This window comes from Magnusiomyces paraingens, assembly GCF_902498895.1.
Source record: "Magnusiomyces paraingens strain CBS 517.90 genome assembly, contig: contig3, whole genome shotgun sequence".
Taxonomy (NCBI): Eukaryota; Fungi; Ascomycota; class Dipodascomycetes; order Dipodascales; family Dipodascaceae; genus Magnusiomyces; species Magnusiomyces paraingens.
In genome coordinates, this window is record NW_022474069.1 from 4,747,690 (window position 1) to 4,763,008 (window position 15,319).

At 40.9% G+C, this 15,319-nt stretch overlaps 6 protein-coding genes across 6 annotated transcripts; 3 read left to right on the forward strand and 3 right to left on the reverse strand.

Annotated features, from left to right (window-relative positions):
* Positions 1-3,515: 3,515 nt before the first annotated feature.
* SAPINGB_P004759 (uncharacterized protein) lies at positions 3,516-4,319 on the forward strand (the record flags this gene model as incomplete). The annotated part of the gene is made up of 1 exon (XM_031999474.1): positions 3,516-4,319. One exon carries the CDS (start codon positions 3,516-3,518, stop codon positions 4,317-4,319), a length of 804 nt encoding a protein of 267 aa, XP_031855365.1.
* A 236-nt stretch (positions 4,320-4,555) lies between these two features.
* On the reverse strand, positions 4,556-5,782 carry SAPINGB_P004760 (uncharacterized protein; the record flags this gene model as incomplete). Its single annotated transcript, XM_031999475.1, has 1 exon — positions 4,556-5,782. The coding sequence occupies one exon, from the start codon at positions 5,780-5,782 to the stop codon at positions 4,556-4,558; it is 1,227 nt and encodes a 408-aa protein (XP_031855366.1).
* Positions 5,783-7,229: 1,447 nt separating this feature from the next.
* On the forward strand, positions 7,230-11,822 carry SAPINGB_P004761 (uncharacterized protein; the record flags this gene model as incomplete). Its single annotated transcript, XM_031999476.1, has 2 exons — positions 7,230-7,370; positions 7,461-11,822. The coding sequence occupies 2 exons, from the start codon at positions 7,230-7,232 to the stop codon at positions 11,820-11,822; spliced, it is 4,503 nt and encodes a 1,500-aa protein (XP_031855367.1).
* Positions 11,823-11,943: 121 nt separating this feature from the next.
* SAPINGB_P004762 (uncharacterized protein) lies at positions 11,944-12,944 on the reverse strand (the record flags this gene model as incomplete). Its single annotated transcript, XM_031999477.1, has 3 exons — positions 11,944-12,731; positions 12,804-12,868; positions 12,922-12,944. 3 exons carry the CDS (start codon positions 12,942-12,944, stop codon positions 11,944-11,946), a joined length of 876 nt encoding a protein of 291 aa, XP_031855368.1.
* Positions 12,945-13,098: 154 nt separating this feature from the next.
* SAPINGB_P004763 (uncharacterized protein) lies at positions 13,099-14,472 on the reverse strand (the record flags this gene model as incomplete). The annotated part of the gene is made up of 1 exon (XM_031999478.1): positions 13,099-14,472. The coding sequence occupies one exon, from the start codon at positions 14,470-14,472 to the stop codon at positions 13,099-13,101; it is 1,374 nt and encodes a 457-aa protein (XP_031855369.1).
* Positions 14,473-14,706: 234 nt separating this feature from the next.
* Positions 14,707-15,279, forward strand: SAPINGB_P004764 (uncharacterized protein; the record flags this gene model as incomplete). The annotated part of the gene is made up of 1 exon (XM_031999479.1): positions 14,707-15,279. One exon carries the CDS (start codon positions 14,707-14,709, stop codon positions 15,277-15,279), a length of 573 nt encoding a protein of 190 aa, XP_031855370.1.
* Between the last annotated feature and the right edge of the window lie 40 nt (positions 15,280-15,319).

Below are 15,319 nucleotides of genomic sequence, written 5' to 3' on the forward strand. Positions count from 1 at the left end.
GCTAACTTGAGAAGACGAAAAAAAAAAAAAAAGAAAAGAGGGAGTAAGAGAAGGAAGTCTATGAAATTTTAAATATGGTAATAACGATGAAAATATATGGTTAAAAAATTGGATAAAGTTGTTTGTTTCAAAGAATTTGTATAGTTGATATTAGTTTGTGATGATTAGGGTGTGTTGAAGAATGGGGGGAGGTTTGTAAATTGAAATCTGGTGGTTGGACCAAAAAAAAAAATAAAAAAAATAAAAAAGGTCAGGCTTTATTTTACAGGGAGCAAGAAAAACCGAGATTTGGGGTTAAATCACGTGTACTGGCTAATTTTTGGGAGATTTTGAAAAATAAATTGATTTGAGGTCAGGTGACAAAATGCGGCTGTAAAGGAGATTTCTATGAGTAGCCTTGGGTGCTGAAATTTCAAGTACACTTTGGCAAAAAAAAAAAAAAATTCTCATACTCATCCAACTCTTGCAAACCGTAAAATATATATAGTCGAAGTTCTAGGAATTCTCCTAAACTGCGTACTCATATTTAAATTTTAAATTCCTTTTAAAAATGAACAATTAATTCTAACCTTTAATTTCACCCGAATAGGGGGGAAAAAAAACGAACTCACAGGCTCCGCTCTCAAACTGCTCTACAATTCCTGTATCATCCCAATCATTGCCTATGGCATTAATTTATTGGGGAGCAATTCCAGAGTCATCAAATGAATGGGCAGCACGGTCTCAACTAACACAGAATGCAGTTTCAAGAAAAATACAAACATCACCACCCCCCAATCTACATTCTTCACAAAGAGGTCGGCTTTCTCCCATTCATTATACAGCAAGTTTGAAACCCTAGCCTGCAAAGCAAAATACCGACTCTACAACCCAAGAAGAACACACTTGAACTAGAAAGAGCCTATTCAACTTCCAGTCCCGAACAAACAGAATCGCAGTGGAAGCCAATAAAGACTAGATAGAATTAACTATAGCGAAGTTTGTAGAACCAAAATCAATTCATCTGTCTCCTCAAGATGCAGGGCTCTCAATCAGTGGTAACATAAGCACGCAATCGCAACTACAGCAGCCACAAACAGCTCTTACAGCCACTGGTACAACAGAACCTACAAATCCAATAAGGTCGAAATTGACAGTAACAAAATAAAACTCTAGAAAAACATAGAAGGCTCCAGGCACTTCTTAAGACTTTTTTCCCTCTCAACAAATGGCTCTTGTGACATAATCCAAAGATTCTTTCAGAGTGCAAACCTTGACAACCAAAATAGACTTCTTTTTTTTTTTTTTTTGGAACCGATTTGCTGCAGGAATTTCTTCTCCATCTTATATATTTATATTGGACAAACCTTGGCAAAACAAACATAATTAAAGACAATATTTACTTGCTGAACTTCAAAGCTGAGATACAAAGATATTTATTTTTTTTGCAAATTTATTTTGTAGCACAATAAACAGATTATTTAATTTAGTTTTGAAAAAAACTGAAATTTCAAGTGGCTATTTTTTCTAAAAAAATTGATTTTTATTTAGTTTTTATTATGCTATTCTGTGATTGATAAATTTCACATTGATAACAATTGCATTGTTTAGAGGGAATTAAGAAAAAGAGGTTTCAAAGAAATTTATGTGTTTTAATCTATTGCATCACCATCTTTAGGCTGTTCATCGTGGCTTAGATTCCTGAATTTATAAGCATTTCTCAGGCACTTTTTTAGGAACATGCTTAGCTGCTATTGATAAGAAAACAAATTCAATATGGTGATATCATGAGCTGCAATATGAATATTCTGTATTTTATTAGCAGTGAACCATGACAAACAAAAAAAGAACAGCAGTAAGGCTAGTACATGTCAGTTTTCTAAGCCTTCTTCTAGTCACAAGATAAAAAAAAAAACCTACAAGTCTTGTTGGATGTTGAAATATTTCTTAATATACCAGTATATCTTTTATTTTAAAAGCAAAGTTTCAAGTGTCTTGGTGACTTTAAGTAAATATAAACAAAACAGCCAGAAGAACAAAAAAAAGAAAAAGAAAAAGAAAGTCTAGTAGAAATTGTCATAGGATAATAATAATTACCTTAAAAGAGAAACCAGTGAAAATCTGTCCGAATTGAAGAAAACATTTTTGTTAACTGATGTTGTTGTTTCTGTATATTTGGGTGTTGCAATTAATGCGCTAAAGTTTCATTGGTGGCTCAGCTATAATAAGATAGAGAGAAAGACAAAAAGCTGAGATGAAAACTATTTTAAAAATGGCTTTGAGTGTTTGTTTTTTATTTTTTTTCTGAAGAGTAAAAAGTCTTTGAAAGTCTTGTGACCAGTTTGAGCAGTAATTCAATGGATAAAAAAGAATGCAAAGCATTTATTAATAATTAATCATTATTCAATATTGGATTTTTACGAACGAAGAAAAAAGAAGGTTTTGCTGTGAGTTTGAAAGTTTTTATTTTGTGGAGACACTTCTTAAATGAAAATTTCAGTTAAGCGGAGAAAAAAAAAAAAAAAAAACTCAGGCCTCTTGACACGCACCCAAAATAATTAAAAGACCCGAAGGTCCCGAAGGTCCCGAAAGGTCCGTTTCTAATGAAACGAGCAGAAACGCCACATAGAGGGTAAGGGGTGGATGGTTTTAGTGTAAGCCACCAGCCACATTTAAATAGAAATACAAGCCACAATATTTTCTAGAAAAAAATATTTGATTCACAAGCCACAGTGAGTCTTTTTCCTATTTGCTAGTAACAAACGAAAATAAAATAAAAAAAAATTTTTCAATTTGCCGCAGCAGCCCGTTCTTCTTTGACATGTAATATTTTTTTTTTTTTTTGTGGCTGATGAAAGATTTAAAGAGGAGATTTTCAAGATCATCAAAGAGAGATTTTATAAGCTTCTTTTGAATTATAAAAGGGAGATCTTCTATATCTTGAATTGGATTACCAAAAACCAACGAAAATTTGCTGGTTACTCAAATCTTTTTTTTTTTTTTTTTTTGCCGTGGCTTTGTGTGTGTGTGTGTGCCATGTAGGACCCAAGTGATATCTTTTTTTTTTTTTATGACGTACAGCCATTTCAGGCAACTACTTGTTCCTTTTAAACAAAAGAGTTTAAAATCTCTTTATCTAACAAGATGGTTATATTTAGTTCAATCATCATCCATATAAATCAAAAAAAATTAAATTAAATTAAATTGAAAACAAAAATAAATAAATAAATAAAAAATGGAAATACCTTGGACCATTTGATGCCTTAAGGGATTCTTTAAAGAGTGGAGGGTAGCCATGTGGCCTAAAAAAAATGGTTGTTGGTGATTACTTTAGTGTACAGCGGGTGGTTGAGACCATCCAAAAAAGTATAAAATCTCGGCGTTTCCCGCTTATTTTATTTTTTTTATTTTATTTTTTTTTCTATCACGAATAAAAATAAAATAAATACCCTACCACTCCATTGACAATACTTGTACATATATCAAACACAACTTCTGCTAATACTTACTCCGCTTATCTACCAACAAACAAAATCATGTCTTCTACAAAAACACTCTCGTCAAAACCCTCAATCTCAAACTTTTCATCAGACTCAAATACAACTACCCCCTTTGTCCTCCCAGAATCTTTCAAAATGCACATCCCCAACCGGATATCTTCCTCTTCCACTTCCTCAGCCTCAACGTTTGCTGCTTCTTCAACAGACTATGCATATCTTCACTTAGAACTCGTCTCAAATAGCACAATGCCTTCGTCACAAAACCTCCAACGCTCCCATAAACATATCGACCTTGACATGATTTGCTGGAAAATCATTGTCACAAAAGCCCTCTCCCACTACATGGGCCTCTCAGGTGAAGCCATTCAAGCTGATATCATCCATATCATCAATCCTCAACATGTTTACAAACGCACAAAAAGTGTCATTGTCCCTTCAACCTCTCGCTCAACTCTAAACGTTCACAGCAGGAGACCCCACCGTAGGTATCTGCCCTCAAACGGTAGCCTCTCAAGCCTATCAGACCTCTCAGATAATGGCTCCGATACCTCTTCCACAACCGTCCCATGCTCTATCGCTCATTACTACCGCTCACGTCGAGAATCCTCTGTCATTGCACTTGACCAGCAAAACGCCCAAGAGGACGATGATGCAACCCCAAAACCCCAGGTCTGGATCCGTGTCCCAGAACAAGACCTCACAAACGCATGGACTGCCCTCTCGGGCTTTGTCACAACTATAGACACGGGCAACTATGGCTCTCTTCACGTTGGCGTCCGCGTCATTCGTGCTTCTAGGTACCTTTCTTCTATCAGTGGGCCGCTGAGAAGTAAATGGTGATAAGAGAAATTTTGAAGGAAACGGAAAAAAAAAATTTTTTTTCTCCTCTTTCTTTGATTATGATAACGACTACTAAGCATACAGAAAAACTCTTTTATTTAATGACCCGTGATGATTAGGAAGGTGCTAGGAATGTACTCCTTGTTTTGTTTTGTTTTGTTTTTAGACTCTTAATGTGATAATGTATTTTGTTTTGTTTTTTTTTAAAACTATTTCTTCTTCTTTCTTTTTTGAACTTACCTATCTAAAAGGCTGCTTCTTGTACTGGTCAAAAACTGAGACCCTCCACTTCCCGCATTAGACCGTTGACGAGCCTCTCGTTGCTCTTCTTCTTTATCTGCAGCCCGTGCAGCATCTACCCGCAATGCCCGCGCTTGTTCCATTGTCTTAGCATCCTCTTGCATTTCGCGTAACCGCCTTTCACGTTCCTCTTCCGTCATTCTATCACTCTTCTTCCCATTCCCCAAAAACAATTTCTCATGCCGTCTGTTACCAGAAACCCCGGATGGCAAAGGTGGGCTAGGACTACTGCGAGAATATTCCCTTCGGTGTCTTCGGGGGCTAGTGCTCGAATCATGTCGTGAATATTTTTTCCGTTCTTTTTCTCGTTGAGATGGACTAGAACCCCGGTGACTTTTTCTGTCGTAGTAATCATCATATTCACGTCTTGAATGACTTCTTCGTACTCGCGGACTCGCGCTTCTGTCACGGCTCCGTCTAGAACCGGACCCTCCCCGCTGTGGACTGACACTGCGATCCCGCCGAGGCCGGTGACTGCTGCTGTGACTGTGTCTATCAGAATAATCTTTAGAATGCCTTGATAATCGAGACTCATCAGAATATTTAGACCGAGATTTCTCATACCGCCGAGACCGAGATTCCTCATATCGTCCTGTCTCTCTCGAATCCTGTTGTGAGGACCTTCTGGACTTATCGCCACTGCCACCACCACTGCCACCACCACTGCCACCACCACTGCCACCACCATTGACCACCGGCCGTTGCTGCCTCATCCGTACGGCAGTCATAGGATCCTCTCGGTCCTTTTGGCCTAAATCCTTCACCACATCCTCTTTATCCCCGCCAACAGCCGCAAATCGTTCCGCCACCTTATCTCTTTTAACACTGTTTTCTTCTTCTTCTCTTCGAAACATTTCATCGATTCTTCGCTTGCCCAATAAATAATCTTCTGCTTCTTCTTCTTCATCAGCTGCTTTCCCAGATCCACCAGCCGAAGATACCCCGGAATACATCCACTCCATCCGTTGAATTCGTTTTTGTCCAGTGGCTGCTTCTTGTAATGCAAGTAGCTCATTGCGCTCTCGCTCCTGGCGAATTTCCTTTTGACGTTCCAAAATCTTTTTGCGCTCCGCCAAAGCGTCTTGTTCACGTTGCCACACTGCAGCCTGGTTCTTAAGCAATCCAGGATGCCATGACTTTTTGACGTTGAGATTACCAGGCATAGTTGTTTTGAATAGAGTATAAGTATAAGTGGTCCATAAAATAAATAAAGATGAGGTATATGGTAATTAGAAAAAAAAAATTAAAAACTGATAGTTCTTTTTTCTTTTGTATTTATATTTGTGATGAAATTCTAATTTTTTGATGGCGTAAATCACCCAAAATGGGATGAAGTTTTGCATTTAAGGATTAATGGCGGCCTTGAGTCAGAAGATGGAAGGGCATGTAATTTCTTTTGTTATGAGAGTTAAATTGAAATCATATGTTGATTAATATTAAAAAAAATCATTACACAATTATTTGTAACATATCACCTGATTTTAACCTCACATCAAGGCTCTGTAACTTAATTAAGAAATATATAGATGGAACGCTTGGCCAAGAGCTTTCCGATCAATCAGCAAAAGAATTACTTAATTGGGACAGGTGAGAATGGCTCCTAAGAAACAGAAGGAAAACTCGTTCATATCGTTAAGAAAGCCATTTTTTTATGGCTTATCCAAAAAAATTAATATTTACAAATGAAAGATTACATATGCATTTCTCATATGATAAATGCAATCACTGTAAAAAAGTTTTTTTTAATAAAAAAAAAACATAGATCCCTAAATTGTCAACAAACCAGCAAATTAATCCTTTCGGGAAAGGGTTAGATGACTATTTTAGATATGATTGGTCGAGAGAATCTCAAAATTATCTGATCTGGACACACCTTTTAAACTAGACAAAATCCTTTTCTGAAAAATAAAAATCTCCATTTCTTTCTTTCTTTCTTTCCTTTTCTTTTCTTTTCCTTTTTTTTTTTTTTTTTTTTTAATAATCCAAACTGAACATTCATTTTCTTATATTTCCAATCATTCAATTTTTTTTAATATTTATTTGATCGGTTAGTTGATTTTTTTCCCTTTATTTTTTTTTCTAAGTCCTTTCTATATTATGTTACTGCTCGTTTAAACAAAACTACACATACCTATATTACTTTTAAAAAGCATACCCCGCTTTAACCCATACCCTCGAATCCCGTGACCACCCACACTCTTTCTTTTTTTTTTTTTTTTTGCTCCAGCCTTTAACTCTCTAAATAAGTAACTTACGTAGCCGCTACTTTCATAAAAATCACAGGCTCCAGTTGATTTCCTTCCTTCCTTTTTAATAGCCAGCAAACCTTTTTTTTTTTTATTTCTTAAATCAAAAAAGAAATCGTGGTTTCACTTGCTCTTCTTCTTCTTTTTTATTTTATTTTTTTTTAAAAAGAATCACCTGGTTCTAATCGTCTTCTTTTTTACAGCATAGTTCTACAAAAATCGTCCCTTCCCAATACTTTTTATAGAACATTTAGCTGCGCGTCTTTTACGCATTACCACCATCCCAGTTTAATTATTATCACACAATCACTATTAATACAACTGACAGCTTTTCAATCATCATTCAAAAAATTCTCGCCACTCAATGCGATTCTCACCTTCTCCCATCCTGGTAGGCGTCCTGGCCGCGTTCTCACTCGGCTCAAAGGTCTTCGCCTTGCCAGAAATCACAAAGTCTCTTTTTGACTCGGCACCAAGTACTTTTGTATACTTTGAAGATAGCCCGGTAAGTTCACCATTGTCTTAAAAGATAATGATAATTTGCTCAATTCACTTAAAAAAAAAATCCACATGGTTTAACACAGTTGCTCTTTAGAATCTTCTCTATCTCGATGAACAAGGCTCTCAGCTTAGAAAATCTAGAGACGATGGAAAGTCTTGGACTACCGTCGATCTTGGGAACTCGGACCCCATTACCAACATCATCACTCACCCTTCTGACAAGAACCGCGCTTACGTTGTTACTTCCGGTAAAACCCACTATGGTACCAAAGATCGTGGCGATTCTTGGTTTACAATTGAAGCTCCTCTTAGACCTTCTCCTCAAGGCTCCGCTTTTCTTTTCCATGGCTCCAAGTCCGATTTTGTTCTTTATGCTGGTATTGACTGCTCTGACGATGCGTTTTATGAGGGCCAGTGTATAACCAAGTTTTCATATACCACTGACAACTTTGCAAACCCTCCAAAGCATTTGATTGCTGCTCACCAATGTCTCTTTCTCCAGGCTAACAAATACTTTACTGCCGGAAATGAAAACACCGTTGTCTGCTCGGTCAACTCAGAGCTTGAACCTAATAATAATCTCCCTAGCAATCGACGTGTTGTTCTTTCATCCGACTGGTTCAAAACCCGTGAGTATGCTCGTCTTGATGGCGAAAATATTCGCGGCGTTGTCGGTCTCGGTGTAGCCTCCAAGTTTCTCGTGGCCTCTGCCAAGCACAAGAACAACAAATATGTTTCTCTTCTCGTCTCCCTCGATGGCAAAACCTGGGATGAAGCTGAGTTTTTGGATCACGACGGCTCTTTCACACAGTTTTCAATCACCATTCTCGAATCCAGCACACATTCTCTCCACATTGATGTTCTCAAGGACGGCTCGGACATGAGTGGCGACTTTTACATTTCAAACTCAAACGGTACTTATTTCACAAAAACTTTGGAACACACATACCGCAACTCCCGTGGCTTTGTCGACTTTGAAAAGCTTGAAAATGTGGACGGTATCCTCATTGCAAATGTTGTTTCCAACTGGGACAAACCTGACAGCAATGGCAAACCCCCTCTCCGTACTAAAATTTCTTATGACGATGGCCGTACTTGGAGCTATCTTTCTGTTGACGATTCCGAGTGTAAGGGTGACGAGTCTTGTGGCCTCAATCTTCACTCCATCTCTGACAAAAACAATGTCGGTAGAATATTTTCTTCTCCTTCCCCCGGAGTAATTGCTGGTATTGGTAACACAGGAACCAGCCTCAGTGCCTATGACGATGGCGACATGTACGTTTCGCATGACTCTGGTCTTACTTGGATCCGTTCCCGCTCTGATGCCCACAAGTATGAGTTTGGTGACTCTGGTAACGTTATGGTCGCCATCAATGATGAAGGTAGCAGCAACACAATGTCTTACTCTCTTGACCGTGGTATCTCTTGGAAAGACTTTAGCTTGGGAACTGACTTTAAGCCAAAGTACCTCTTTACCACTCAGGATTCCACTTCTCTCCAGTTCATTCTTATGGGCAAACCTAGCGACAATAAGGATAAGTTTGCTGTTTACTCCATTGACTTTGACGGCATTTTCCCCCGCCAATGTGAACTCAAAGAAGATGGTACAGCCGACTTTGAAAAATGGTATGCCCGTTGGGAAGACAGAACCAATCCCTCTTGCATCATGGGCCATAAACAATACTTTTGGCGTAAGAAAAATGAAGCCAAGTGCTACGTTGGTAACAAGTACAATGAGCAAACCGCTCTTGAAGAAACTTGTGTTTGCACTCGTGCTGACTTTGAGTGTGATTACAACTTTGTCAAGAGATCTGATGGTACTTGTGTCCCCACTGATGCCTTTGTCGAAGACAAAGGCTTGTGCCCTGAAGGCAAGTCCAAGACATACACAGGGAAAAGTGGTTACGTTCTTATTCCAGGAAATAATTGTGTTCGCCGTGATGGTGGTGTCAGCATTGATAAGCCAGTTTTGAAGAATTGTGATGGTACCCTTGCTGATCCAAACGCTGACCATGGTGGAGATGATGACAGCAACCATAATGACCCTGACTTCCGCGGCGTTCGCTCTAAGATCACCGACTTTTCAGGCAAGATTCTCGACTATGTTTATCTTAAGACTGACCAAAATTTCCATGCTGAAGAAACCGTTCTTTTGAGAACTGACGAAAATAAAGTCTTTATCAGTCACAGCCATGGCTTCCAGTGGGAAAAGGTTCCGACCGATAAGGAAATCATTTCAATCTACACTAACCCCTATTTTGCGAACCAAGTCTACCTCATTACCACTGCTGAAGAAGTAATTTACTCTACTGATCGTGGCCACAATTGGAAGACTTTCCGTACTCCGGCTCAGCGCAACAATATGGGCATCCCCTACCTCACTTTTAGTGAGAAAAATGCTAACTGGATTATTTGGGCCGGTGAGATTGGCTGCGAAAACCCATTTTCCCCCACATGCCACACCGTCGCCTATTATTCTCGCTCCGGTGGTGAGCGCTGGAACCTTCTTCAAGAAAATGTCCGTCGTTGCTTGTTTGCAAATGGCCTTGAAGCATCAGAGTCTGACCGCCGCATCTTTTGTGAGCGCCTTTATACTTCTCAGGATGGCCATATCAAAAACAAACTCATTACTTCCGTTGATTTTTTTGAAACCTATGAGACACCTTTTATTGATATTATTGGGTTTGCTCTAGAACATGAGTTCCTCATTGTGGCTACTGTTAAGGATGATGGAGAATCTCTTAATGCTTATGTTTCTGTTGACGGCACGAGTTATGCTGAAGTTAGATTCCCATCAAACTTTAAGATTGGCAAGCAACAAGCTTACACAATTCTTGAGTCAATTACCCACTCAATTTTCCTTCACGTCACCACAAGCTCTCGCGCAGGATCCGAATTTGGTACTATTCTCAAGTCAAACTCCAATGGTACTGACTACATTTCTTCTTTGGATCTTGTCAACCGTAACGAAGAAGGCTTTGTTGATTTTGAAAAGATGATTGGCCTTGAAGGTGTTGCTATAGTTAATGTTGTTGAAAACCCTGAAGAGGCCTTCCAAGGTTCAAGAAAGAAACTCAAAACTAAAATTACCCACAATGACGGTGGTGAGTGGGCTTACATTCGTCCCCCTATCTATGATTCTGAGGGCAATAGATATAAGTGTCCAGGCTCTTCACTTAATCGCTGTTCTCTCAACGTTCACGGTTACACTGAGCGTGTTGATTATAGAGATACCTTTTCTTCCGGCTCAGCTGTTGGTATGATGCTTGCTATTGGTAATGTTGGTGAATACCTTACCCCTCTCCACAATGGCAACACCTTCTTTACCAAGGATGGTGGCATCACCTGGAAAGAAATCAGAAAGGGCGCCTACATGTGGGAATTTGGTGACCAAGGTTCTATCATTGTTATTGTGAATGGCCGTGACAATACCAATATAATTTACTACACTATTGATGAAGGGACAACTTGGCAAGAGTACAAGTTCAGTGATGATCTTGTTCGTGTTGAAGATATTGTCACTGTTCCCTCTGATAATTCTCTTAAGTTTTTGCTTGTTGGCCGTCCACCTCTTAGTCGTGGTGAACGTTCCTTAACGATTCAACTCGACTTTTCCTCGATTTTTAGTCGAAGCTGCGTTTTGGATGAGAACAACCCAAATAATGATGATTTTGATTTGTGGACCCCTTCACACCCCTTCCAAGCCGACAATTGCTTGTTTGGTCACGAGACCCAGTACTACCGTAAGATCAAGGGTCGTGACTGTTTTGTTGGCCGCTCGCTTCTCAAGCCCTACCAAGACGTACGTAACTGTACTTGTGGCCGTCAAGATTATGAATGTGATTTCAATTATGAGCCTGGCGTCGATGGCGCCTGCCATTTGGTTTCTGGTTATACCCCACCTGACCATTCTCTTATTTGCACAGAAATGCCTGGCACCATAGAATACTGGATCCCGACTGGCTACCGTCGCATTCCTCTTAGTACTTGCGAAGGTGGCCGCGAGTTTGATAAGGTTGAAGCTAAGCCCTGCCCTGGACGAGAAAAGGAGTTTGAAAAGAAACATCGTGGGCTGCACGGCTTTGGATTATTCCTGGTGATTGTTTTGCCCATTGGCATGACTGCAGTTATTGGATACATTATGTGGGATCATTTCTCCAAGCGCTACGGCCAGATTCGTTTGGGTGAAGAGGAAGAGAACCAGAATATATTCATCAATGCCTTTGTTGTCTCTGTTGCAGCTGTCATTGCAGTTGTATCAGTGGTGCCCGACTTTTTCCGCAGCCTGGTGCGCACTGTTCAAAACAAATTCAAGCGCTCGCGCCGGTTCACGAGCCGTCGGTCGCTTGCCCGCGGGAACGATTACAGCGTCGTGGCAGCTGCCGAAGACGAGCTGCTGGGTGATGACGAGTCTGACATTGGACTAGACGATGATGAGCAGCATCACAGTACCTAGAAAAAAAAAAATTGCACACCCCCTCAAAAAACATACACACACACACACACCCCTTACGATGTTATGCCCTTTTAGTACATTTTGAATTAATAGATGTTTATATAATATATAATGAATGTCCTTACTTGGTCTTGATTTTCTTCTTAGAAGGTTCATCTTCCTCGTCTTCACTCTCTGAGTGCTTTTTCTTGTTTTTAATCTCATCTGCGTCGTCGTCGCCAATATCCTCCTCCTCATCTTCGTCAAGATCATACTCAGCCTCGACCTGGGCTTGGTCCTTGACACCTTCCAGATAGTACTCTGTAGCAAAGGGGAATAACTGTTCCACAATGATGCGGGTGAGATCTTCACCCGAGGGAAAGTCGCCGGGACCTTCGCCCACATAACCGAACCAGCCAAACAACGAGTTAATGCCAGTTCCGGTCAACTTGGTCAGGTTCTGACCCTTCTTCCACTTAATGGTAACAGGTTCGGAGACATGTACCTTGTTGTCCTTTTGGAGCGCACGATCGCTTGCCTTCTCAAGCAGCTGCAAGTACCAAGGCTCTTTTTCTTCTCCTTCATCATCCTTATTATCCTCGTCATCCTCATCGTCATCATCCTTGGAAGACGTTTTGGTGGTCTTCTTGGTGCGGTACGTGAAGGCTTTGCGAAGCGTCAAGCTCTCGTCATCTAGGTACTTGTTTGGATGGAACACGAACTCAATCGTAAAATCATCAGGCTTCTCATTTCCGTACTCCACGTAAAGGTCTTTGAGCGACATTAAAAGACTGATATCCTCAGCGGTGCTGTACTGGTCCAAAAGCTCCGCAGATCCCCGCACAGCATACGACCAAAAGTCAGGAATCTCTAGCAGCTTGCTTCGTCTGGCAGCGTAATAAGGCTGTAGTTTCTTTGTGTTATAGGCAGCTATATATTAGATCCCATCCATGAGTTAGAAAAGCGATAATATAGAGGATTAACTATTTATAAATTACTTACAGACTTCCTTGTCGATGGCTTCTTGTTGATCGGAAAGCGTGTCGAGAACAGTCCACACTTTGGTTCTAAAACAGTCAGCCTAAACCAAATCCATCAATTAATAATTCTGATCACTTACACATCAATATTTTCTTCAGTCATTGTAGTATATGGTTGTTTTATTTGTTTAGTTTTGAAAATTGAAGAAGTTGGATGCGTGTTGTTCAATTTTTTTTTTTTTTAATTTGACAAAATTTTTGTTTACCAAACACCCTTTCTGTCCAAATACACGTGATTTTATTTCTATTCAACCTATTTAACGTCTAGGCGGCCCACCACGACGCTTAATGCCATCCGGGAGTTTGAATGGCACCGTAAGAGTAGCCATCTTGTAGTTTGCAGCAACGCCCTTGCTGAGCTTAAGTGCTTCGGCCTGAGCAGATGTCGCCACCTTAATTCCACAGCCCATGGCAGTTAGAATCTCTTGTAGCTTAGAGGGCTTGACGTTAAGCTCGTTGGCCAAAGGCAGCACCTCGAGCATGTACCCGTCGATGCGCAGCGCCAGCGCAGCAATATACGCAATAAGCTTAAGCTCACTACCGCCATCCATGACAAATCGCCCATCGCGCGACTTAGCGTTATAGGAGCTGGAGAAGCGTGCAAGTGCCCCGCCAACGAGCGCATCGGGAGGGAACTGCAGTTTCTCGGCAAGAGCAACTTTCTTCTTGGCCCGGCGGTTCTTGTATACACCTAACAGGAATGACAAATAGTACACAGTCTTGACAAAATTGACATCGCCCGAGTCTGTCGCATCTAGCTCCTGGTGGCGCGCCAGCCGGGACGCTGCGTACTCCGTCTGGAATGGCAGCAGCGCGGTACGCGCATCCTGCTCGGTCGCAGCAAGAATGTCATCCACATGCAGCTGCTGCCATTCTTTCGGAGGGATGATGCTTTCGATGGGGTAAACCTCCGAAGGTGTAGTTGCATTTTCGAAGCAGGGCGGGATAAGGCGCTCCTTCTCGTTGGTCTCCTTGACCTGTTCCTGAGTTGGCAATGTGTCTGTTGACGACTTGACACTATCCACAATGTCCTCCCTAATGTCTGACAGCACCGACGAGTCGATTTGATTGAGCTCCCGACTGCGCAGCAGCTTCTGTGCCTTGCGTGTACCAAACGCATGGCCCAGTGTGGTACGCATTTCCGTGTTTGTTGTTTCTGCGCTTGCGCTCTTGACTTTGGGCCCCTTGTACACACGCTTAACACGCACCACAGGGTTCACATCAAAATAAGGTGCGCGGTAAAGTTCCGCAGACTTTGTGCTAGGGTCATATACTGCAACAAAGTACTGTGATGTAGATGATGATGTATCAGCGCCAGCTTCCTTGCGCGACGAGCTGCTCTTTTTCCCACTTTGAACGACACTGGTAACTCCTTCGTAGTCCATTGCTGCAGTCTCACCGTGTAACAAAATGCGCTCATTACTTCCGTCGGGTTTCTTTTCTCGGTAAACGTCCAGGTGCAACGATTCCGGTAAGGTCACAGACCCAAAAGCTCCAATAGCCAGAGTGTTGACCTCTACAGCATGGGGACCCACTGTGTCGAGATGGCTTGCTGAAATAGGGACCGTAGTTACTTCAGGAAGTAAATCATCTGATCTTTTTCGTTTCTTGTCTTTAATTTCTGCTGGCATGTTGTTTGTTTGTGAGCTATTAGGTTGTCCCCCCTCTATAAACGCACTTTGAAAATTTTCGCCCAAAAAAAAAAAAAAAAAAAAAATTTCAAGTAAAATCGCGATTGTAAAGTCACAAAAAAAAAAAAAATTTTATTAGCCGTGCACTAACCCTTACCTGTTCATGTGACGAAGAGTTGAATTTTTTTTTTTTTTTTTCCCTCTCTTCAGATTCATTAGATAACCCGCCCAACAATGTCCGACACCGTTGCCTTGAACCTCTATGAAATTCTGGGAATCTTGCGACAGTCTTGTGCCGATTATGAAGCCGTTACTTTTGCAGAAATAAAACAGGGCTACCATTCAGCGTTGTTAGCTCACCACCCGGACAAACAACTACAGCGGGAACAAGGCCACGGCGCTGGTCCCGACGAAGAAAACATGTCTTTTACCATCGTTGACGATAACTCGGGAATTACCATTCCTGCTATTAAGACAGCATACCGGATTCTGTCTAATGCAGAGCGCCGTAAAGATTATAATTCCCAGCTGCGGATTGGTGGAAACGGAACCGTTCTTACTACACCCCGAGCTGCTTCGGACCAAATTGATTTGGACGACATGAATTGCCGCGTTGAGATTGGTCCCGATGGCGTTTCAGAAACTTGCACATGGACGCGTAGCTGTCGCTGTGGGGAATCAGAAGGATACATTCTCAACGAGCAGGATCTCGAGAAAAACGGCCTGGCCTCAAATTCAATTACTGTACAATGTATTGGATGCAGCTTATGGATAGAGGTGTTATATGAAGTCATGGAGGAAGAGTAATTTATTGTCTGTTTCTATTTCTGTTTATTTTTTTTTATTT